The sequence below is a fragment of the Astatotilapia calliptera genome, chromosome 6 (assembly GCF_900246225.1).
Source record: "Astatotilapia calliptera chromosome 6, fAstCal1.2, whole genome shotgun sequence".
NCBI classification, from domain to species: Eukaryota; Metazoa; Chordata; class Actinopteri; order Cichliformes; family Cichlidae; genus Astatotilapia; species Astatotilapia calliptera.
In genome coordinates, this window is record NC_039307.1 from 31,344,092 (window position 1) to 31,369,270 (window position 25,179).

Consider the following 25,179-nt stretch of genomic DNA (forward strand, 5'->3'; position numbering starts at 1 on the left):
GAAGTGATTTGATGCTCTTCTTCAACATGTCTACATGCCTGAATGCACTGAGTTGTTTCCATGCGACTGGGTGAATTTATATTTATAAGTTGTTGACAAGGTTTACCTAATGAAATGGCCAGCACATTATTCACATGCATTTGACATTTGCAGCACTTGAAAAGTAAAAAAAAAAGTTGTATGTAAATAGAGACATAATTGAATGCGTCATAGCAGAAGCTCGTGAATGTATTAATCTTTGTATGTTGCATTTATTAGTGCAGTGCAGCAGAGAATTCCAATAGTTACACCTGTGCTTGACGATCCTCTTCTATTTGAATATTTAAGGAATGACTGACTGCAGTGCGGTTTTAACACATTTCAAAACGGTTTTGCATGTTTGCGAATTGACAAAAAAGCTCCACGAAATGTTATTACCGAGGCTTTTATTTTGATTTAAAAGGCCAACCGGAAGTTCCGACGATACTTGAAGCTAGAAGCTAAAGCTAGAAAGGTTGTCATCAAATCCAGACGCTTATTTGCCGTAACTCATTAGTTGACATTAATTTGACACTGTGTGAACACATGAACATGAACCCAAGGGAGACGTAGAAATATTTCCAGGTCGTCTCCATAAACTTCTGTCGAGCGACTACTTTTTTACCTGGGGGAAAAATCTATACAGAGGTTGGTCAAAATGTCTATTGTCTGTTGTTAAGTGTTAGCTAGCTGAGTTAGCGTCGTTTGCAGAGCTTAGGGGGAGTCTGCGCAAATTTATCACTTTTAACGTCGGAGCATGAGACGGTGGGACCTGTTATTAGTTGCTGAATATCGGTTGTAGCTTAAGGGGGCTGATAGCTACCTGCTAAGATGAGCATAGCTGGTAAACGTTAGTGGCTAGCTGTTTAATAACAGTAGATGGAGGCAGAGATGGTGGCTGACCAAAGCGCTGGTCACCGCCGCGTCACGACTCACAGGCATCATTCAGCCTGAGGTCAAACTGTCTGTACTACTGTGTGCGTCTGCTCCGGCTGAGATGGCTATTCATTGCCACGACTTATATACACCAACAGGTCAGTCAGTCAGGCTGCTGCTTAACTTAAGTCAACATTAATGTGACACTTCATGGATGAGACAGATTAGCCCCTCCGAGCTAATGCTACTGAGCTAGCCGAGACACTCAGTTGACACAGATCTATGAGTACAGCTTCCCCTACTGCAGACCACTTCAGAGCTTGCTGAATTATTTTATTTATTTATTTTTACACAGAATTCACAGTAATATAGGTCACTGAAGAGGCAGCTCAGATTTAAAGGCCCAGCCTGGTTCACCTCCTCTACAGAGCAGCATCTAAGCTGCCCAAGTGTCCTTGAGCAGGACGATGGAGGCAGTTTGCTCACTGTGACAAGAATGCCTTTATTACTCAGATCCATCTGTCGATGGATCTAAGCTTAAGCAGACTGCAACCAAATGAAGAGAACATCAGTCACTATGTGAGCCCCAGTGGGTTATTTGTGGCATTAAATGAATCAACCTAATGAGGTAATCACAGCTGGGTTAAATAAAAATCTGTGGCTCATTATGAAATGTAATAACATCAGAAACAACACTGTAATCATTTGAGATGCCCCACTTGTGAATTTATGTACCCATACTAGTTTTTAATACCAGTGTTTTTTTTCTTTAGCTGTTATTCCGTCTTTTGTGCCAGAGAAATTAATAAATCTTCATTTAAAAAAAACAAACAAACATCTTTCTGCTCTTCATCACACTGTCTTTGAATATTTAGCCACCACAAAATTGATGACACAACAGATAAACATCGGCTACTGCCAACAGTAAATCTCATCATCTGCCAATCGCAGTCAGCAAGAACACTGGCCAAGGCCGATGTCTGCCTGATATATTAATGCATTTGTAATACACATCTATTTTATTGCTGCCAGTATGTCATGCTTAATTCTGATAAACATTTAATCCTAATAAGAAGTACCTTGAATATGGTTTCTTCAAAGAAATATGTTTTCTGTGTGGTCTGTGCTTGTAACATTTGTAATCGTTATCACCCAAGTAAACAACTTATATACACACAATAATTTTTTTCCTTTTCTTCACAATGTGCTGATCCAAATCAGGAAATGAGAGAAAATTATATTTATGATAAATAAAACTACTCAGGAAGCCAAATCAGGGAATTATGTTTATATGTCCCTTTGTAGTGTAATGCTAAAATACTTGTTATGTTTTTGCTCTCATTATTTCAAATACATGTTTTAGACCTATAATATAGGGGCCAAAAGGAAAGAGTCTAAAACAAGTCTGATGCTTTTAGCCAACTGCAGACAGTAGTTTGGTGTGAACTATTACTTTGGTGTTTGTTTACTGACAGTTATTCACCTTTATCAGGCTGTATATTTGAGAGATGGGCTCTGAAAACCCAGAAGACTTTGGTTCAGTTGTGATCCTTACTGAAGATGATCAGCAAGAGATTGGAGGGCTGATCAACTCTGATGGTGAAGAAGTGGATTTCTCAGATCTGAGTGAGTAAAAAAAACAGCAAAAATTAACCACCGACAAGAAAAATAGAAACTAGCGATGTTTTAAATACTGTGTGAGTCGTAGGAGTTTTGATTCTTGTGGTTTGTGGTGATTTCCTGTGTGAGGCATGTACCTTCCTTTATTATTCAATGTAATTCAACACAGTAGCAGTATAACTGTGTGCTGAAAATTGGAAGTTCTCACGTTAGGCGCATTTGTTAATCTAATTAACTGGACAGAGAGTGTCATCTGTGCATGTCCTCTCCTCATTAATGGCCTATCAGAAAAGGCATTTTTGGCTTTCTTTCTCTCAGATTTAGTTAGTTTCAAAGAAAGTACAGTTTTACACCTGCAGTGTTTATTCTGTTTAAAATCAGACTGTGGTTTGTTGCAGTTTGTTTGTGCAGATGTGAACATGGTGATCGCACGCTGGTGTGGATGAAAACAGCTGGACCGAGACCCTTGGTCTCAGTTCAATTCCAAACAAACTGTAAAGCGTTTCATTTATAGCATGAATGCAATCTGACCCAGCTACCAGATATATGTTGCAAGTTAGAGCTAAACACTTCCCTTTAGCCATGTATGCATTGCATTCTGGGATGCGGGCGGGTACCATAGTACATCAGTACGGCCTATTAAGTAGCTGTGATATGAGCATAAATTCTCCATGTTCTCCACTCATCCAGAACACAGCACCTTCTTCCTGTATTTACTTTCAGGAAATAAGTGGACTGGATATTGTCACGTGGTTTGTAGTGATACATTTGGTTCCTCTGTGTGAAAAGAAACCAAATCACAGGAAAAAGCTACAAGTTTACAAACTCATAAACTGATTTACACCAGAGTAAACAAACTATAGATGGATAAATGCTCTAATATACTTCTCAAGAAGAATTATTTCCAAAGGTCCTGCAGCTGCTCCGATCTGCCACTAGTTTGTCTTTTTGTTTTTTTGAAGAAGCATAGCCTGCTTCTGAAATTGTTAAATAAATTGGTAAGAGAAAAACTAAAATAAATGAATATAGCCACTTTTGGATTTTGGCAAAAACAGTAGTGATAATGTTTGATCTAAGATGGGGAAGAATCCATCACTTTTGACCATCTTCACAAAGTGTGTCTGAGTTTATTAGATAATTACTTTTTTTTTGGCAATCAGCTCAGTTGGTTCAGAATTTTAATGTTGGTCATGAATCATGTGACTGTGTATTTGGTGACGATCAGAGAGAACTATGCGATCCATGATTAGTTTGACTAGTGAGCAATCCTCTTGCTCTCATTTTGATTGCTCAGTGGCTGCTAATCAGCCGGCCCCGGCGCTTCCTGTCTCGTGTGTCCATGTCTGCAGGCTGGTTACGTTGCTGTTGATATCCTAAAGCTGTCTCTCCAGAGAGTCTCTTCCTCCACGGTAAGACAGATGCCAGCTTCACTGACAGAACTTATTGTACGGTCCAAATGAGGACCATCTTCAGCAGCCACATTCGAAGGACGTGGAGCTGGAATCTGTGTGCAGGATGAAAGCTCATTGGAGAGGCTACTGACTCTATTGTTTAATTTTTTAGTTATTTGGTAACTGTTTCAAAATTAAATATTGGCAGTTCCCTCGCCCAGTCAGCTTTATAGACAACATCTGGTAACCTGATTTCTGAAGTGCTTCTAAGCATGGTGTTAGTTGTTCACACAGATTCTTGGTTGCTGATCTGTTCTTTGTGTTTCCACAGGAGTGAGTGCCATCCCCGGTGCCATACCTGCAGATGCTCCCTCAAAGACATTTGGTCCAAGTGAGAATGAAAAACCGCCTTCTCTTCACACCTGCTCAGTATGTGGGAAAGACTTTCCTTATGCCTCTAAGCTTCAGCGTCACCTACGTACTCATTCGGGAGAGAGGCCTTTCCCGTGCTCCATGTGTGAGAAGAGATTTCCAGAAAAGGGGCTTCTCATGATCCATGAAAGGGTTCACACTGGGGAAAAGCCATTCCCTTGCACTTTCTGTGAGAAAAGATTTGCCAGTCAGGGGGAGCTCCGGCTACACCGGCGGACACACACTGGTGAGAGGCCTTACCATTGCTCCATCTGTCTAAAGAGCTTTTCTCGTCACTGGCACTTGAAAACGCACTTGGAGGCAATGCACTCTGAGGTTGTTGCAGGCTTTACGAGGAAGAAATTTCCCTGTTCAGACTGTGAGAAAAGCTGTAACTCAGCTGCTGAATTGAGGGATCATCAGAGGACTCACACTGGAGAAAGACCCTTCCAGTGCTCTTTCTGTGACAAACGCTTCGCCTTGTCAGGTACGCTTGTAAGACACGAGCGCCTCCATACTGGCATCACGCCTTACCACTGCTCTGACTGCGGAAAGACATTTGCACAGCAGTGGACCCTGACCACACACATGCGGACTCACACGGGAGAGAAACCTTACAGCTGCACGCAGTGCGATAAGTCTTTTGTTGCTCCTGGAGAGCTTCGGAGGCACACCAGGATTCACACTGGGGAAAAGCCATACACCTGCGCAGACTGTGGGAGGCACTTCTCATTGGCAGGAACTCTCAGAAACCATAAACGGTCATGCACACAGAGCAAGAAGGAGTCAGATACAGAGGTTGTATCAGACTTAGTTCGGGCTGCAGCTGAAGAATCTTCCCAGCGAGATCAGGCCAGCAGCATCAGCTCTGAGGTAGTGGCAGTACACAGATATTCAAAAGTAGTATCTCTGTGTTTTATTTACTTCCATTTCTTCTTCTGAAATTGTGTTTTTAGGTGTCTGTCAGTCAGACTGTGCCTTGTGCAACTGAGCCCACTTCCTCAGAGGGTTTTAAAAAAGCAGCTCAGTGTGAAAATACCCCAGAAGGACCCATCGGCCAGCCGGACGACACTGCTCCCACCCCACATATGAATGTAATCGTGAAAGAGGAGGAAGAAGAGGAACCATTGTGCGGTAAGTAAACATGACATTCCAGAGTGTCTTTTTACGCATTAAGAGGAGTGTAAACATGTTTGATCAGCAGTGCTGTTTTTGTGTTGTTGTTGTTTTTTCCCAGTGGAAGAAACTCCAGAGCAGGTGTCTGTTGGTGAGGACTGTACCATACCAGAAGAAACTGAAAAGCAGCGTCAGGAAAGCACCACAGAAATTAGTATTACAGTAAAGGAGGAAGAACAGCAACCTCTCAATAGTAAGAATACACAACAGCAAATCCTACTGCTGATGAGTAGTCACTAACTGGGATGTGGGTAACTAGGTTATCTAATATCCCTCTTCCACTAGTATCTACTTGACTGGGCTCGACTCGGTTTTTAAGGTTTCCCATTAGGAGGTAGTACCTGGTAATCAAATCCGTCATTTTTGAAACCTGGCAACAAGGGAAATGGCCACACAAAAAACAATACAGTGGTACCTGAATCTGAGAAAAAGCCACACACTGAGCAGCATCATTTTGTCATACTCCTTTGGTGTGGCCTTTGGCGGACCTTTGCTGGACCTTCGCTGGTCCTTCGCTGGTGTTGCTATAATGACTCAGAGTATACTAGGTGGTTCTCGATTGTAGTGGAAAACAACCAAAACTGAATCAAGTCGAAGTTGAGCCACGTAGGCACAAGTGGAAAAGGTCTATGTGTTTTATAAAGTGGCTGGGCAAGAATGTGTTCTTTATCCCAGCTTTAGAGCAGCATTAAGTAACACTATATAGCAGTCGTTTAAAGAGGTGGGGGTAATTATAGGTTATTGTTGCACATAATTCTTCTGGGCTTTGACTTTCAATGGTGAAAGCTGTTGGGTGACAGCCTTCACTTTTAAAGCAACAACAACATCTTAAACCAGTAATTTTACTTTACAATGTAACAGGAAACTTGTTAGGTGTAATTTAGCTAAATATGATGCTTTTCCATTTTAGAAATAACGAATGGCAGACACTGCATCAAACTTATATTCCAACATACAATATCTAGTAGCTTTAACTTTTTGTTTGTTCTTTTTGGTGGTTTCAAATGGCTTGTTTTAGCTCTTCATATTTACATTTCCACAGTGTCTGGAAAAGATCCCGAGCGTGTTGCAAACAGTGAAAAAGAATGCCCTCCATCACCGCCAGTGCGGGGAGAGTCAAATAACAACATACCAAAGAGCTCTTACTGCTGTGGCCTCTGCGGAAGAGACTGCCACAAGATGTCTGCGCTTCAGATCCACATGCGAATTCACTCTGGAGAGAAACCGTACCGCTGCACCTTGTGTGGGAAACAGTTCACCCAGAAAGGGCAACTCAAAGGTCACTATAAAGTTCACACAGGAGAGAAACCGTTTTCCTGTCCGGACTGTGGGAAGAGCTTCGCCCACTCGGGGGCCATGAACAGACATCGGCTCACGCACACAGGAGAGAGGCCCTACCACTGCTCTGTGTGCGACAGGAGCTTCAACCAGTCCGGCCGCTTGAGGGAACACGAGAAAATCCACTTAGGTGAGAAGTTTGACTGTCCTGAGTGTGAGAAGAGTTTCACACGAGCTTCAAGCCTAAAGAATCACTTCAGGCTCCACACAGGAGAGAGGCCGTACGGCTGTGACATCTGTGGGAGAGGCTTCAGCCGCTCACAAAGCCTGAGGCTCCACAGACGAAAACACGAGCAGATTCAGACCGAGGAGGAGTCTGCGTTCAATATGAGGAATGATGACTTATCACACAGCGATGATAACTCTCCAATTAATATGTGCATAACAGACAAGAAAGATGGATGATGTATTTAAAAGACATGTACCTCTAGTATTATTAAGACTTCAGACAGTAAAACAGGAACAAGGTGATGTGGAAATAAGGGACTACCTCTGTGATTAGAACTTTATTCATACTTTTGTGTGGTTTTTCACACTAGGGATGTGCAGCACTAGTCGGGCAGGCGACTACATGTTGCTTTCCTCACTAGTCATCGCAAGAAATGTTAGCGCTATAAGCAAAATATTCATATTTCTTAATGTATAATGCCAGTAAACTGTTCTAAGGTGTAGGTGTTATGTAGGAGTGTAGCCCCAGCAGCACGCCTCTCTTTCTTTCTGTGACAAGAACCTGAAAGCAAGCAATGTGGAAAAACAAGCAGACGACAGACGCACTAACCAGTGCGGTATGGAAATATTTTGATCTTTTAAAAAAGTGAACAGCTGCGTGTAGGCCATGGCAGAAACTGCTACTGGAGCGGTGCATGAACACAGTCTGCACAGACGTGTGGACGTTTACCTGCACGGACAGAAACATTAGCCACACTTGGTAAACTAACCTTGTACACTAACGTTGTGTGGGCAGTGCTAGACACAGCTCAGCACACATTTCAGCTGCATTATAATATGGATGAACATTTAAAGAATGTGATTAGCTGTTTTAAATGGGTCTCAAGTACACAAGCAGTATATGTGCGTCTACTAGACTGAAATTTTACTGTCACAAGTTTTTTTCTCAGATTGGTTTGACTGGTCCGATTTTCTTTTCATTAGTTTTTTTCCCGAATTTACATGAAAATAATACTAACTTTAAAAAATTTAACTCCCTGAAGAGTGTAGACAGGCTTCTAAATAGATACACACCAAGTAATGTTCAGTAACACCAACCAAACATATTTCTACTAATTTATGTAACATCTTGGAAAGTGTTTAAAATTCTATATATTGGAGGTCACTTTTACCTAACTCTGTCACTGATTACCTGTCCTGGAGCCACTGGAATAGTCCACTCACACTTATTATTATGAGTGACTGATTTAAAAGTCTGTGATTACACTTGTTTTTCATGCAGTATTTGTTATCAGGCTAATAGTGTATGTGGAAATTTGGTTGAAATTTTTTGTACTAAGCGTTATAGTGGCCCATTAAGCAGTTTAAGAATCAGGTGAATCTGAACCTTCTTTCAGACATTTAGCCAGAAATGAAACTAAATGTCATGAAATAATCAACAATGAAGCCAGTCTTCTGTAAGTGGCGAATGCTTATTAAGTCTTGTTTTCGATTGTTACTTATTAGCCAGATAACAATTCGGGTTCACCTGATTTTGTCGTCTTTTAAAGGCCGAGTAACCGACATGATTAAAGGTACCATCCTCTAATTCTGTGATGCTAAAGGCAATAATTTGAAGCCATGTAGGTGGTTAATTATGCCATGTGCTGCCTCTGTCTAAATGTATGGGACATGTCATGTTGAACAATAAAAGTTCTAAATACTACTTTGTTTGGGATTTCAGGGCCTGAATATGCTAGGGCAGGTTTAATATTGTAGTTTTTGCAAAGACCAGAACGATGCAGTTTATGGCAAACTTAAAAGAACCTTGCAGTGACAACATGTGGAATAAAGTAACATAATTACCAGCTACAGTGAACAAATAATATAATGCATATGATTCGGAAAAGCAACGTTCTACAGTGAGTGAGTATGTTTATTCTGGAATATATTTTGATCATTTAATTTGAGCCCCATTAAGCTACTTAAGCAGGACTGTATTTTTTTACTTTATTTATTATTTTTATACTTTGCAAAGCAATTATCCAACACAATATTCTGTTTACACTATTGTGCATCACAAGTTTCACAAATGAAAATCTGTAAATCATATTTCTCCACCTGAGACTAAAAATGTTTCAAATTGGGACAGCCATTTTTCTACTTTTTTTTTCTTCTTCTTCTTAACTGATTTTCCTTTTTTTTCTTTAAATTTTTTTGTTTGTTTGTCTGTCTGATTCCTTGAAATTGGGAACATAATTTGAAATTTTGGGATACCAAGCTGAAATTTTGCAGTAATAACTTGAAATTTTTACTCATGTTTTTTTCAGTCATGATAGATGTTGGTCATCTAATCGCCTTCACATATTGCCACCACTTTCACAGAAGTCCCAGCTGCTCCTAAAGGCAGCACCGCTGAGAGCAAGCGTTCTTCTGACCAGTGTTGGGAAACAAAAAATTACTAACATATGGTCGGTAATTTTTATTTTACCGACCATATATATATCTCAACACGAGATATTTGTTTGTGGAGCATAAAGGCTGTATGCTCAAAGTTTGTTGGAGGGGACTGCGTCAAACGGAAGTTGTTGGAATTACGAGGTATTTTGAAAGCGCCGTAGAGATAAATAAACGCACACCGCGCCGAGCAGGCTGTGGTGGCAGAGGTTATTAACACTACGAAAAATTTAGCTTCGTAACGCGTAATTTAAAGCTAACTTTGGGCTGTATATTGCACCTCTGCGCCTGCAGAGAATAAAGCATATCCGGTTGGACGTCGCTAAAGGTGACACTCCTGTCTGTAAACGTTTGCTAAACTTAAGACTGCTGCTAAAGTAAGCTAACGCTAACGTACGTAACCTTAATGAAAAACAATAGCGTACCACTGTAGCAGGCTAGGGTGAACAGCTGTTTTATCTATTGCTTAACACCTGTAAATAAATCTCGAATGAACTTAGAGGCCGTACGTCTCCTAGGTGAACTTTGACATTCACGTGTATATCTACGCAGTAGCTAGCTAAAGTTAGCCACAAGTTGTTCAGGACCTCTCATTCGTGTGACTGGGAATAACACCGCAGCTTGGATTACGATATTAAAATATAAATTTCATTAAGTTCATTTCTTTGTTTATATAAGCTAATATAACTGCAGTTAACGCGTTTTTTCCGCATGTGTGACCTTTACTTGAAGGCTAAACTTGCTGCAGTTCAAAATGCAGCATGCCCAGTATATTAGTCACGTTTATTATATTAGAACAGCTGGTGTATGGTGGTATTAGGCACATTAATTGTGACATTTATTACAGTTGAGTAAATGCCTAAATCTTAACCCTAATGCTTAATAAACATTAGACATCGCAGACACTGTAGTTTGTTTGTATATTTTTTCCATTGTGCTCATTGCATTGAAATGGGAGAAACTAAGTTTCACTTCACTGTTTGTCATGCACGTCTTCCAGCAGCTTCACACAAAGGAAATGAATCGTGGCTGCATGTCTCGACTGACTTTGCTCTCCTCTGTCTCTCACTGTCATAGACTCTTATTGCCACAATGGTTTCCTACAAGAAGTTGAATCCTGAAGATGTCCAGTTTTCCAGCGCAGTTTTGTCAGAAGAGCCTGTTCAAGGCGAGGCTTCAGTGAGTTAGCTTGTGTTTATGAATCTGTTTGTCATTTTATAATCCGTAGAGGCTTACAATTTTACGTTTTAGTATATTATCTCTTTCATTAGGATGACTCACAAGAATTAGGATCTTTATGAGGAAAGTCTGTATTTTACTGTATCCAGTGCTGAAACTGGATTTTTACTTCATTCCTGTGTTTCAAGGCGCTGGAGCCAGAGGACGCCTCATTGCTTCAACGTGGACCTTCATGCTCCGTCACCACGGGCCTCCTGGTGATCGGCTGCCTCCTGCTGGTGCTCTGTGGAGCATGGCTACTGGGTGCTGTGTTATGGCTGCACACTCCCAACCAACAGGAGCATAAACCGCCACTGCCGGGCCCAGGACAAACACCGGGCCCCAAAGTGCAAACATCAGCGAACGATACTGCTGCCTCTTTCCGCACTGAGACATGCAGTCTGATACCAGAGGCGTGGAGGTTTGATTGCTACCCTGAAAGAGGGGTGGTTGTGACCCGAGAGCTGTGCGAGGCAAGGAACTGCTGCTTTATCCCTGCGTCCACCGCTTTCTCCTCTGCCAGTCGCCCGTCAGGGAAAAATGGAATCCCTTGGTGTTTCTATCCTTCAGAGTTCCCTTCGTACTCGCTCGTGTCACTAAATGACACGCTGCTGGGACAGAAAGCTACGCTCATGAAGGAGGTGAAGACGTATTACCCTGGAGACATCCTCACCATAGAAGTGGAGATGCGTTATGAGACGGACAAGCGGCTGCGTGTCAGGGTGAGTAGAGGTTTCACATTTAGTCATGGAAAACATAGAAGGGCAAAATTTTGGAAACTTACAAGTTGATGAATACATTTTGCTCATGTTCATGTATTAAAGAGCCTTTAAAACTTATAATTCATGCTGCGTTTTTGCACTGATCTTCTGTTTCTGTGTTCATTTTCTTAATTGGAGGAAGCGACAGACCAATAAAAGAATTAGTATTTGGTTTAAATAAAAGGGTATTATATAAAGGCTGTAATTTGGAAATTGGCACGGGCTAAACTGCCTTATAGTCTTAAATAAACATGATTGTTGGACAGCGATAGTTAAGAAACTTTATATGAAATGACTGAGTCACACTGTAAGAAACCTAAATGTGGAAAAAAGATGGGCAGATGGACTTCCAGTGCACACATCTGTTGATTCTTGCTTTGCATATAAAACAAACATGTTGACCTTTGCACTGTGATAATTTTATTGATTAATATTCATGACAATAAAGATAAGAGAAACTACACCTGTCTATTACAGATGTAAGAAAAATTTGCTCTCCTTTGCATTGCATTTTTCATTTCATCAGGTTCAAATCTAATCCTGTAAATTTGCTTGATTAATTAAGTTGTTTTTTTTTTTTCTAAATTCTGATAAAATGTTTGTAACAATTACTGTCAGTTAACCACAAATTTTTCTCCATCAAGATCACCGACCCTTCAAGCTCACGCTTTGAAGTTCCCATCTCCGTCCCCACTGTCACCAACAAGACAGAAAGCCCAGATTATATCATCGAGCTCTCAAAGCAACCATTTGGTCTTGTGGTGAAGAGGCGCTCAACAGGAGCAGTACTGTAAGTCTGAGCTGAATGGGACATTCTGAAATGTGAGGAATAAAATATCTGATTCAGAGGGATTTTTTTCCACTTGCGGCTCTGTGTTGTAGGTCTCATTTGGCTTACGTTGAAGAAAAGGGCTGTAGTTAGATTTCCTCATTCATATACATATTGGATACTCTTAACTGTATATATGTATTCAGTTATGAAATAACAGTCTCATTAATGCTTGTCCAAATGTTTCCTGTTAGTCTGAACACCACTGTGGCGCCTCTCTTCTACGCGGATCAGTTCCTCCAGTTCTCCACTTCCCTACCTACGCAGTTCATTTATGGCCTGGGCGAGCATCGCTCCACCTTCCTGCACGATGTCCACTGGAACACGCTCACCATGTGGGCTAGAGATGTGCCTCCAACGGTAACCATCAGTCACAGACACAGCTGCTGTGTGATCCCTCAGATGTTCACGTTAATATAGTTTTTGTCAGTAAAATGATCAGTTAGTTATTCTGTCTGATCATCTTTGATACTTTGCTGCCATGCTCTCACGTTTGCAGTCAGTTCACAAAGCTGTTGCAGGCTGTCTTTGGAGGATGACAGGAGGCTGAATTAATTTTGTTAACTGGCTGGATAAAACTGCAGATTACATGAAATGTATTGTAATATCTTTGCATTCTTCTTCCGTACTGTAGGAGCAGACAAACCTGTATGGGGCTCATCCATTTTACCTGGCAATGGAAGATGGAGGGAACGCACACGGCTTCTTCCTGCTGAACAGCAATGCAATGGGTAAGTCTGTTAGTCACCCTAATACCTTCTGGTTTCACAATGTGCAATAGGTCACATACACAAACACTCAGGAACAGCAGAATAAAATGCTTAAGCTTACAAGTCAAGTTCACATGACAGCAGCTGACTAAGTTAAGCAATTTCATAAAAGCAGAAGTTACAAATGGACTTTCCAGTGTGTGACAATAAACTTCATATCATACTCAGATGTCATATTGATTATTCAGAGCTTTGCCAACACAAACTGTAAAACGATTTGCAATGTACTGAAGTTTTAATAAGATTTGTTTCATTTTGCCATTGAACTAAGTTATGTTGAAAATCACCTTTAGATTATTATACAGACCTCTGTTCTTTTCTGCGTTTGTTTTCTGTGTTGTTCTTTCACAAACTGAAGATGTAGTTTGGAAATGAGAATGATCAGCCTAATATCTTACTCTATTTTCTTCTAAAGTGCACGTTTCTTTTGATGAAAAATGTCTCATCAGTTTCTTATCTGTTTTGTCAGACGTGGCCCTCCAGCCTACCCCGGCCCTTACCTGGCGTACTATTGGTGGGATCCTTGACTTTTACATTTTCCTTGGTCCTGATCCTGGTTCAGTGGTTCAGCAATATGTGGATGTTGTAGGTCAGTAGTAGCACTGTGATGAGATGCACATATATGTAGGCATGTGTACTGCACCCTGATCCATGTTTTCATGGGAGAAAACCTCAAAAATCAGACAACCACCCTTTGAGCAAACACTTGGCAAAAGTGGGAAGGAAAAACTCCCTTTTAAGTGCTCTACTGGGGTGATGCAGTACTATAGTACTATGTCAAGATAAGATGGAGCCTGATTATTCAAGACCTTGTATAGACTTATCACCTCGTGTGATAAGTAGGATTTTAAATTTGAGTTAGGATTTAACAGGGAGCCAATGAAGAGGAGCCAGTATAGGAGAAATATTCTCTCTTTCTGGTCCCTGTCAGGACTCTTGCTGCAGCATTTTTTGGAACAACTGAAGGCTTTTCAGGGAGCTTTTAGAACAGTCATATGAATGACAGTAGTCCAGCCTAGAAGTAATAAATGCATGAACTAATTTCAGCATCACCCTGAGACAGGATAATTTTAGAGATGTTGCACAAATGGAAGAAAGCAGTCCAACATATTTGTTTAATATGTGCATTGAAGGACATGTCTTGGTCAAAAATGACTCCAAGGTTCCTCACAGTGTTACTGGAGGCCAAAGTAATGCCATCTAGACTAAGAATCTGGTAAGACAGATGATTACTCTGGAAATATCTCACATTATAAGCAGGAAATCGGAGGTCATCCAGGTTTTTATGTCCTCATGACATTACTGTAGTTTAATCAATTGCCGTGTGTTATCTAACTTCATGGATAGATGAAGCTGGTTATGATCTGTATAGCAATGAAAATGTATTCTAGGCCTGAGAGAAGCATGTGAAATGTAAACAAACTGGTCCCAGCATAGAACCCTGTGGAACTCCATTATATAAATAACTCCAGCCTTTTGCCTCTGTCACCTTGAGTTTGTCCTGTTTTTGTTTTGAGAATCGCCGCTTTCTTTTCATCCATCTTTGTTGACACAGGATACCCAGCGATGCCAGTCTACTGGGCCTTAGGGTACCATCTCTGCCGATGGGGCTACTACACGAGTAATTCTACGTGGGAGGTTGTCAAGAGCATGAGGAATTATGGGATACCTCAGGTAATTTCTTTTGTAGTACGTGTCAGTGTTTTTAGTTTTTGTTCTTTTGTAATTAACCCTAAACATATGCATTTCTCTTAAGTAGCTTTAGGATGAGTGAATTCATTTTATTATTAATAATAATGAGTCTGTTTAATCGCAGGATGTCCAATGGAATGACATTGACTACATGGACAAATTTATGGACTTTACATATGAATCAAAAAAGTTTGACACACTACCTGAACTGGTCAGGGACCTACATGCTCATAACCAACGCTACGTCATGATCCTGGTATGCAAACACACGTGTACTTGGTCTCATGTGTTTTGTGTCTGCTTTGGCATGTGAGTGTTTAAGTGAGTCGTTTATTAATCCTTCAGGACCCGGGTATCAGCAGCACACAACCCGAGGGCTCATACTGGCCCTTCGATGAAGGTGTAAAGAGAGGAGTTTTTATTAAAGATGCTGAAGGGAAAACGCTTATTGGGAAGGTGAGACATGAAGCCACACAACCACATTAACTGAGCCATGTTCTGTGACGCAGGATTAATGAGTTAGGGAAACATGTTGAGCCTAGAGCCTGTATATGATGGTGCTGGGCTTTCTTGTTCCAGAGTAGATTTAAGTATTTGTGAGCCCCACTTTTTCATTGATTCTTTTGCTGATGAAATAATCAAAGTGCACAGTAGATACTTAGCAGAGATGTTCGTTGTTGTGCGTCTTGTTTCACAGGAATTTTAAGCATAAATATGCCTGGGCCTAATCTGCTGCTAAGTCAGTATTGCTGCTATTAAGATGTTTTTATTGGTATTTATCACAGAGAATATTCATTCCTTCATTATGGAGGCCATGTCAGACCTGAATACACTTATCTAATGTTAATATTGAGAGTGCACCCAGGGGTAAAATAAATACTTTCACTGATGAATTTACAGGATTAACAGTTTTCTGCAACATTCCCCTCTTCTCTACTTTGATGTACCTGTGTTGTGTTTTGCTGTAATAAGTCTTTACATCCTTTATCTCTCCTGCTGTTTCTCTTGACTGATTGGGCAGAACGTAATTGGTTCATTTTGTGCAGAAGATGCAAATAATGCATCAGAAGCCTGCTTTTATTTTAGCATGCGCAGAGACCCCGGGCTTTCTTTGAAAGCTGCTAACTATCATTGTGATACCTGCTGTCTCAAATCAAATCCCCAATCAAAGAAAGCAGAGTTACACTGAACCAGCTTCTTACTCCACCAGTTCTTCGATCACTTAAACCCATTGTTATGACCCAGTGATGTGTTTGTTGGTGTTGTGCCTCCCACCGGAGGATGGTGGCGGTATTTTCCCTTTTTTCTCTCCTAGGAGGTGGACACCTGGGCGTGGCTGCTAGGTATCTGGGTGGAGTCTCTACACACCTTCCGACTGGATAATTGATGGACCACCTCCAGTACTTAACGTCCGGATGACAGTCACCTGGGAGTGCTGTTTGGAACCCCGTTGACTCGGTCACGGGGTTGTGTGTTGTGTCATTGTAGTGCAGGCTGGAGTATTCACGTGTACCTCTAGCCTTGCCATGTAAATAATTGTAAATAAGTTAACCAGTGGCAGTCACTTTTTTGTTCCTTTGCTGTATAACTTTCACTGTCGCAGCCTAGTAGGCGTGAGAAGCCGTTTTCTTTTGTTGAACAAGTTTTCTCCTGTTTTTCGTTAGATAGTTAGGTAAGTGACTTGTCTTTTGTTTTGGCTTCTTTTTATTTTGGTGTAGGGAAGACTAGGGATTGTTTTATAGGGAGTTTTGTTTATTGTTTTGGCATTGCTCACTGCTGATGAAAATAAATGGCTGCTTAAATACTTAAAAAAGGTGTCGTTGTTGGGGTTTGTGCGTGGGTGGGAAGTGAGTGGGGCAAACTATTTGTTACGTTTATTTACTTGCCGGGACCAGAACGTAACACCATGTAGACGTCACTGATTCAGAGGTTTTAATAGAAGTGTTCAGTGTCCTGACACAGAATGTGAGAATCCATAAACGTTCTGTCTTGAGCATGGAAAGCGACCTACTCCTGACCAGGTTATGTTAAACATAAGTTACCATGGCGATTTAGCAAGACAAAAAGAGAGCCCCGTTCATGTACCAGAAAACTCTGACTTTAGGCTCATCACAGCTCACTCACTCATTAATCTGGGCGGTACTACAGTAGCTACAGTATAGCTGAAAGCTTTTGAAAGTTCTCCAGCTTCATTAGCTCTACGTAATTCAGCTGGACCGGTTCTTAAGTGCAGCCAGGCGAGCCCAATAATAAATGAACATGGTTTTGAATGTTAAGCATGAATTTAAACTAAAATTCTTTCTTCCCGTTTCCAGGTGTGGCCTGGTCTCACGGCATATCCAGATTTCTCTGATGAAGTGACACATGAATGGTGGTATGACAACCTACAGATGTTCCACGATAAGGTGGCGTTTGATGGATTATGGATTGTAAGTATGAGAACAGTGCAGGCTGTTAAATAAGTAATCACTGACTCCTGCCTAGATGTCTCCTTATGATTATTTAAAGATCTGACAACACTTCACTTGGTTTTAGGACATGAATGAGCCATCAAACTTCCTGGATGGATCGACCAGTGGCTGCCCAACAAACAATCTTGAAAACCCTCCTTACACTCCAGGTAGGAGATTGGATCTACAACAGAGATCACACTACAAACATACAATACATTTGGGTTTCATGGGGTCTTCTGCTTTCAGGTGTACTGGGAGGTTTGCTGAGAGCCAAAACCTTGTGTGCCACCGCGCAGCAGAAGCAGTCCATACATTACAACATGCACAGTCTGTATGGACTGATGGAAGCTAAAGCCTCTGCAAGGTTTGATGCTCTCAATACTCGGATGTACACACGCAACGGAAATAAAACACTACAATACTTCTTCATTACACACTTTGTCTTGTTGTTTTCACTTCCTCTCTGTCCCCGTGTTCAGCGCTCTGAAGCGAATTGTGGCAAAGAGACCTTTCGTGATCTCTCGCTCCACCTTCCCCAGTCAGGGCATGTACTCTGGTCACTGGCTTGGAGACAACAGGAGTCAGTGGAAAGACCTTTACACTTCTATAGCAGGTCAGAAGTTCAGCAGATACAGATCATACACACTGATGCATAAACGACGACACTGTGGCTGATCTGTTGTCGTAAAACTGCTTATTTGAATTCTTGGATAATCTCTTCTATTATTTATCATTTTGGATTTGAGGATGTTTCGTGTGAAATTGTCCGTCTCATCGTTGGATATTTAACTCCCATTTCCTTCTGTGCAGGTATGCTGACCTTTAACCTTTTGGGCATCCCGCTGGTGGGAGCAGATGTCTGCGGCTTCAGCGAGGAGACGCAGGAGGAATTGTGCGTCCGCTGGACTCAGCTGGGAGCTTTCTATCCGTTCACACGAAACCACAACGCCATCAGCATGAAGGTAAGAGTGTCCTCTTCAGTTTATCACTTACAGGTTTAGCTGTGCTTCTGAAAATTGTACTTATTTGTTTATTTATAGTTTCGTGATGACACCTGAAACTTTTACATCAGTGTTTGTTTTGTAGCTTGAGACGTCATTTGGAGAATCTAAACATGTAACTGCATGTCTACTAATGGATTCATTTTTCTATTTTGCATCTCCTACTGTGTGTGGGGCTTATTTTTGTGGTTTTACAGCCTCAAGACCCGACAGCTTTCAGCCCGCTTGCTCGCACAGCCATGAAGGAGGCTCTGCTGCTGCGCTACTCTCTCTTCCCTGTTCTCTACACTCTCTTCCATCACGCGCATGTGCACGGACACACAGTGGCTCGACCAATAATGTTCGAGTGAGTAGGAATCCTAAAAGCACAGATTTTCATGTATTCCGTGTGTTTCCGGGGTGCATAACTTTACGTACTCAAAAGGTTTCCCAAAGACGTGAAAGCCTACGGCATCGACAAGCAGTTCATGTGGGGGAAGAGTTTGTTGGTGACACCAGTGTTGGATCCTGGAGTGGTCTACGTGGATGGTTACTTCCCTGAGGGACTGTGGTACGACTATTACACGGTGAGACTCTGTGAGCGATAGTGCGAGGACAGAGCGTATGGTGACTTGATCAGAGTGCTTATATCATGTGTGTTCCTTTACTTCCCAGGGCGACTGTGTGACCAGTAAGGGCGAAGAGCTTCAACTCAATGCGCCTCTAGATAAGATCAACCTGCATTTGCGTGAGGGCTCCATTATACCAACACAGGTAAAAGGTTTTTCAGCTAAAACGGTCCTGTTACAATGCTGGATGCTCAAATTAACCATGGGCAGACTTTTAAATAGTACAGTCAGAATATGTGGCTGTAATCCCTGTAAACCTAAGGGCATCTTACACTGCAGTTTGTTTACTCGAACCAAAATCTGTCATTAAAAAAAAAAAACGTGAGAATGTTCAGTCTGCTGATTGGCCAAGTGCGTCTGAGGCGGGAGCAACAACAGTAAACAAAGGAAGTGTTCTGTGTTCTGGATGAGTAGAGAACATGGAGAATTTATGCTCATTTTACAGCTACTTGATTGGCCGTACTGACCTTCACATATGTATGGTACTCTCCCAGATCCCAGAATGCAAAGCATGACAGAGTGGGTACAGGAGCTGCTGTAGCCTAAACTTGCAGCGTGCACCTGCTAGTTTGTTCGGATAGAAGTTGGATCCTGTTCACACCATAAACAATCCACTCTGCAGTAGCACTCAGCAGTAAAAGTGGCAAAGTGTAAGAGAACAAGGTGAAAGCTTTGCCTTTAACTCCAATATTATTATTTTTGCAATGAAATTTAGAACAAGTTTACCAAAGTTTGAAGGAAATTTAGGCTAAAATGGGACTTTTCACGCTGAAGCACTCAACTTTGCTTCACATTACCTTGGCCGAGGTGAGAATGCAAATGTCTGACTCAGACTGAACATCAAACAGTCTTTAACCTGCCAGCCGGTCAGTAAACCTTGTGTAGCAAGCAGCACAGACCATACTGCACTGTGTAAGGGGGAGGCAGCCCTACCTCGTCAGCTTTCTCGTCGAAACCCCACAGAGCGTTTCCAGAAGTGTCAGCGTGTCTGAAACAGACAATCTCCCGTTGTGTGCTAGATATGAAGGGAAAGCACATGCATATCTACACTTGTCGCCGATATCTATCAGTGCATATCTGGCAGGGGTGTCCAACTCCAGGCCTCGAGGGCCGGTGTCCTGCAGGTTTTAGATGTGTCCTTGATCCAACACAGCTGATTTAAATGGCTAAATTAGCTCCTCAACATGTCCTGAAGTTCTCCAGAGGCCTGGTAACGAACTAATCATTTGATTCAGGTGTGTTGACTCAGGGTGAGATCTAAAACCTGCAGGAAACCGGCTCTCGAGGCCTGGAGTTGGACAGCCCTGATACATGGTTTATTGGATTTTATTATTTGAACCTTTTGAAACCTCTGCATCTCAAACATAAAAATATAACATTTAATCCAAACACATTCAGATGTAATTCACACAAATTACGCCAAAAAATTTTGTTAAATTTTTTTTGTGCTATAAACGATGATATCTGTGGCTCCATATGCTACCTCCTTGTGTTGGACTTTTGCCTTTTAAAATAACAAACAAACTCTAAGTCTGTGCTGAAAACTGAAGAATGCTGAAAACCGTGTGTGTGTGTGTGTGTGTGTGTGTGTGTGTGTCTGAATTTGTGATTCTACTGGTCAGACGTGTGTGTGTGTGTCTTCCACTTGATTCACATTCATGTTTTCTCTCTGTGCATGTTTGAACAGGCGCCCAACCTGACCCTGTGGGTAAGCACCGGTCAGCCTCTCCACCTCGTCTCAGCTCTCTCTCAAGATGGTTCAGCCAGTGGAGATCTGTTCTGGGATGATGGAGAGACCATCGACACCTACGAGACCAACCAGTACGCCTACATCATCTTCAGCATTGCTCAGGTGCTCACCTTCATCTATTTTGTAGAGTACAGTAATCTACCCTGCGTGTTTGCTCCAGCCTACTTTATCTGACTTCACACATCATGCCGCTGCTCGTGTAGATGAACTGTGTCTGGACCTGTCTAATTTAGCTGTTTTCAGAGAATCTCACCCGTGTTGTTGAAAAATGGTTTGAGCTTTTTTTATTACCTTATTTTGTAGAACACAATGACATCCCAGGTGCTCTCTAACCACATCGAGGCGTCATACATCACTGTGGAGTCGGCCTCCTTCTATGGTGTGACGGAGAAGCCGAGCAGAGTGTTGGTGAACTCCCAAGATGCACCGTTTACCTACAGAAACAACCAGGTGAGGTTCTGAGTTATGTGGGGTCTTTTTTGTTTTTAGGTTTGGAAAAAGAAAACGGTGACACATCATAAAAAAAAACTTAAAAAGACTGACAGGGCAAACAGAGAAGTGCACATGGTGAATCAAGCCTGCAGAGCATCACAATTATGTCAACAGAGAGAAGAAGCGAGTCTGAAATCAGTTTCTCATGACAGCGACCTTTCTCAGTTTAACAGACTCCACAGCTGGAGACAACCACATCAGCAGCACAACAGAGAACTCAAGTATCTACTGGGTTTTCCCACCTTTGCAAAAGAGACCCCCCTCCCCCCCCCCCCCCCCAAAAAAAAAACAAAAACAAAACAAAACAAAAACCTGGTACCTTTGGTTTTTACCGAAAGATGCTTCCTTGTTAAAGCTGCTAGGTTTCATAAATCAGCCTTGTTTCAGTTTCTAACACAGGATGAAACTGTACCCAGTATTTCCATCTTTTTCCTCTTCCTTTATTTTCAATTAAAAATATTTTTAAATTAATTTGATTGTTACTTTACACGTTTGTCACACAGTGTGTACTGTGAAAGCTGTCATTTTTTTTTTGCATTTGGGCATTAAATAATTAATTTGATCAGTTATTTCGAGAAATGCAAAACTTTATGATATTAGTCCAGCACAGAAAAACTGGCAGCAACATGTATTTAAGGTATGAAATGTAAATGTGGTTATCTTAGTTTTATATTATAGAATTTTCTGATGGCATTGTTATAGATGGACAAAAAGCAGTGATTTAAAAAAAAAAAGATCAATAATATTATTGAATAAGTCTTGAATAAAATATCAAATTAGTAGATTTTAGATTTAAAACCCTGTATTACTTGTGCTCATGAAGCCATGTGTTATTGCCATGGTGTTCTGTAGCTTTAATGCAGACAGCAGATAGTGTTGGCTTTGGTTTCACATGAAGATATTCTCCAAACAGTAATGATGCTTTCCTTCCTCTCTGCAGGTGTTAACAGTCGCTGATCTGGGTCTCAGCCTGAGTCAGAACTTCACCATCAGCTGGATGTAAGCAGCTGTGAAGCCACAAGCTTGCACAGCGCACCATCTCCAAGAATAAGAACAGCCATTTCTTTCAAATTATTTTGGCTCTTGACTCAAAGACACTCGATGCGAAATAGGGATGTCGGGTAATTTACTTCATTGATGGTCGTCGCCCTTTAAAGAGCAGTATTTCACTTAACTCTTCAAACCTTTCCTTGGGATATGCCTGTATAGCTCTGCAGCAAGCGTAGAAATGAAATCACTGGGGCTCAACATTTTCACCATTCAGATGTCCTTGTCAGTGTTTCCACATCTGCATTGGGTGTCTTGCTCGTAGGCTTCGTAAGGGAGGGATTCACTTAAAAAAGATCACAGCTGCTGACGTCAATGCAAACGCGCTTGAATACAAAGGTTGCGTGAATGTTAAGAGTTTATACCCGATGATTAGGAATAAAGAGCCAAAGCAAAGTGTCCGTCAGTTAGGAGTGAAATTTAAGGTACTCAGGAGCGAGGGGGTCATATTGTAGTGTTAATATCATCCTAATGCAGGCTTTGCACAATTAGTCAAAATCGCCTTCCTGTGCTCGGCATGCTTTGAAAAGCTTGTCATCACTGACCAATAGCAGTTTAGACGCAGCTTTAATGTCTTTGGAAGACCACTCTCTTTGTGTGTATCTGATTTATATTATAGTTTGGTCTGGGTAGTCTATACTAAGTTAATGTAATCAACACTACATTTTTAATTTTACTTTTGTTCCCTTTTTTAAGTCCTCGTGAGCAGAAAAATGACGTGCAATAAATGAGTGAGATAAAATTAGCTTCCTTAAAATGTGACAGCATAGTTCATCATGTAGTTTGTTCCATGTGCTTGAAAGTTGTTTACAGTCTGTTTTGCACTAATTAGTACTGCAATATAGGACAGGTGGGTGTGCCTTATGATTCCTTTTCTTTTTCTTCTTTTTCTTTGTTTTTAAGCATCTCTGCTTTATAACGTCAGCCCCTTTTCAACGCTGAAGACCATATTACTGTTAAACACAAGAAGGACTTTGCTGATTACAAGTGTTGTACAATCATTTTACTGTGACTCGTCACTCTGACAGAGCAGAATACAAATGAAAGCTAAAACTTGTTTTCCTTGTTTTTAGATCAGCACTGTTCATTTCTGCCTAAATTTGAAATTGATTTAGTACATTTGCCGTGAATTAGTATTTCTCACGGATTCTTGTAGACAACACTGGAAAAGAATATGCTGACAACGACATGAATGCGTGTTCGTGTGATGTACTCATACTTCAAGTGTCACCGACAGTTTGCAGTATTTTATTTTGAAGGTATTATAAATTTTATGTGCTCAAATTGAATTTCAGTTTGACTTTTATTTGAGTGTAACATCAGACAATAAAACATTTCAAAATAAAGAGACTTCCTGTTTTATTTGTTTGTGTTTTAACTTGATGTACAGTTTTGAGGCCTTCTCTTATAAAGTAGTGAACAGATGTTTTTTGTATTGCTTCTTGAAGTGCTGAAGTAAACTCGCCAGCAGAGGGCACGGTCTCCCAATGACCAGGACAGGACTAAGCAAAGTACATCCTATGTTCAGTAGGTTGTAGAATCACATTCAACAGCAAGAACTTGAAGTAATCAGTTTCTCTGTAACTTTATCAGTCTCGCGTCATGTTGGAGGAATGCTGTCCCACTCGTTGCAGTGTTACTTCATTTCTTTGAGATATGTGGACATTGGTTTATGCACAACTCTCACAGCATTGGAGTCAGCTGAGGTATTTGGCTGAATCATTGAAACACCTTCATCCTTCTGTTTCTCACCTGTCCTGTTGCAGATTTGCTGCTGTCATCAGGATCATTATCCTGTTGCATGACCTAATTTTGGCCAAGCTTCGATTGTCAGATAGACGACCTCACATTTGACTCTAAAGTCCTTTGGTATACAGAGGAGTTCAAGGTCAACTCAATGACTGTTAGCTGCCCAGGTCCTGTGTCTGCAGAAGAAGCCCAAATCATCACCCCTCCACCACCATGCATCACACTTGTTCTAAAGTTTTGTTTTTCAGCAACTCTGTTGCTGTACACTAAAGCCAAAAATCTCTACTTTGGTCTTGCATGTCCAAAGAAATTTGCTCCAGAGGTTTTTCCTGTTTGTTCAGACACAATTTGGCAAACCTAAGCTGTGCTGCCATCTTCTGACTTCTAAATAAGTCACACTTGTTCAAACCTTTTCCTGATTTAACTATCATGAAGTTTAACATTTAGCATGTTAACTGAGGCCTGTAGATTCTGATATAACAGAGTAGCTCTTGGGTGTTTTGCAGCTTCACTGAAGGTTGCACAATTGTGCATCTGCCAGAGAATCTGCTTTTATAAAGGTACTCACACTTGCTGATGATCACCTTATCAAGTGCATTTGATCAGCACCACCTGGCTGCTACTTACCACCTTAATTATTATGGAAGCAGTAAAGGTGTGCTTATAAGGGACTACAGAGTCCTGTGGAGTCCTTTTCTTCCACATGACTGTAACTGTGTAATTGCCACTCTGGCAACAGAGGATGTTTCTGACACACTTTGTAACATGAGAAGAAAATAATACATTCTCACCCCTCAAAACCTCACCGGGAGTAGCACTTTATCACTAGCAAATGTTCAGTAAGAGTCATTGCACATTGAAATATTTCTTATCAGGAAATGACAATTGTTCTTAACTGAAACTGTGAGCTGTACGGTTAATGTTTACCTTATACTTATTCATAGTTTGAGTGTAGCTATAAACAAGGTTGAGATCTGTGTATGTGTGTTTGTTCAAATTATAAGGCCACTCTCCTGTTCCTCCTCTTATTTTCTCATCCTGCTGCTCTGCTTTTTCCATCTCTTTCTCTGTAATGCTGTTTCCCTTTAAAACCCTCATTGCATCTACAGACTAGACTAGACTCTCCACTCTATGAAAGTCAGAAGTTATTTAGATAACAGTCTCAGGATGTCCGTCATTAAGATACCGGGGTCATCTGAGGACTCTTATAAATCATTTTGACTCTTAAGAGTTGCATGTTCTAGTACGTGTTTCTCACCATAACAAACTAACTGGAAAACATCATGGAAAAGGAGCCCTGACGCTACGCCAGACCTTTGACCGGATCTCTGAGTCATGACAGTAAACTATTGCTTCGTTGTACCAACAAAAGCTC

General features: G+C 41.2%; 2 protein-coding genes across 8 annotated transcripts; both read left to right on the forward strand.

Moving 5' to 3' along the window:
* Positions 1–441: 441 nt before the first annotated feature.
* On the forward strand, positions 442–8,703 carry LOC113024527 (zinc finger protein 2-like). 3 transcript variants are annotated; one of them, XM_026171693.1, is made up of 7 exons: positions 442–666; positions 1,250–1,522; positions 2,387–2,520; positions 4,237–5,189; positions 5,273–5,450; positions 5,554–5,685; positions 6,535–8,703. In XM_026171693.1, exons 3-7 carry the CDS (start codon positions 2,403–2,405, stop codon positions 7,233–7,235), a joined length of 2,082 nt encoding a protein of 693 aa, XP_026027478.1. In that variant the 5' UTR covers positions 442–666; positions 1,250–1,522; positions 2,387–2,402; the 3' UTR covers positions 7,236–8,703. The 3 variants fall into 3 exon arrangements, with proteins under 3 accessions (XP_026027478.1, XP_026027477.1, XP_026027476.1); XM_026171692.1 differs by lacking the exon at positions 1,250–1,522 and having other exon boundaries at positions 442–1,052; XM_026171691.1 differs by lacking the exon at positions 1,250–1,522.
* A 670-nt stretch (positions 8,704–9,373) lies between these two features.
* Positions 9,374–23,405, forward strand: gaa2 (alpha glucosidase 2). 5 transcript variants are annotated; one of them, XM_026171681.1, is made up of 21 exons: positions 9,374–9,578; positions 10,512–10,613; positions 10,802–11,374; positions 12,058–12,203; positions 12,437–12,602; positions 12,877–12,973; positions 13,482–13,601; positions 14,568–14,686; positions 14,829–14,960; positions 15,050–15,160; positions 17,020–17,133; positions 17,240–17,324; positions 17,404–17,521; positions 17,637–17,770; positions 17,968–18,119; positions 18,356–18,504; positions 18,583–18,724; positions 18,813–18,911; positions 20,454–20,618; positions 20,820–20,966; positions 21,949–23,405. In XM_026171681.1, exons 2-21 carry the CDS (start codon positions 10,527–10,529, stop codon positions 22,009–22,011), a joined length of 2,919 nt encoding a protein of 972 aa, XP_026027466.1. In that variant the 5' UTR covers positions 9,374–9,578; positions 10,512–10,526; the 3' UTR covers positions 22,012–23,405. The 5 variants fall into 5 exon arrangements, with proteins under 5 accessions (XP_026027466.1, XP_026027463.1, XP_026027464.1 ...); XM_026171678.1 differs by lacking the exon at positions 9,374–9,578 and adding an exon at positions 9,589–9,762; XM_026171679.1 differs by lacking the exon at positions 9,374–9,578 and adding an exon at positions 9,749–9,811.
* Positions 23,406–25,179: the final 1,774 nt, after the last annotated feature.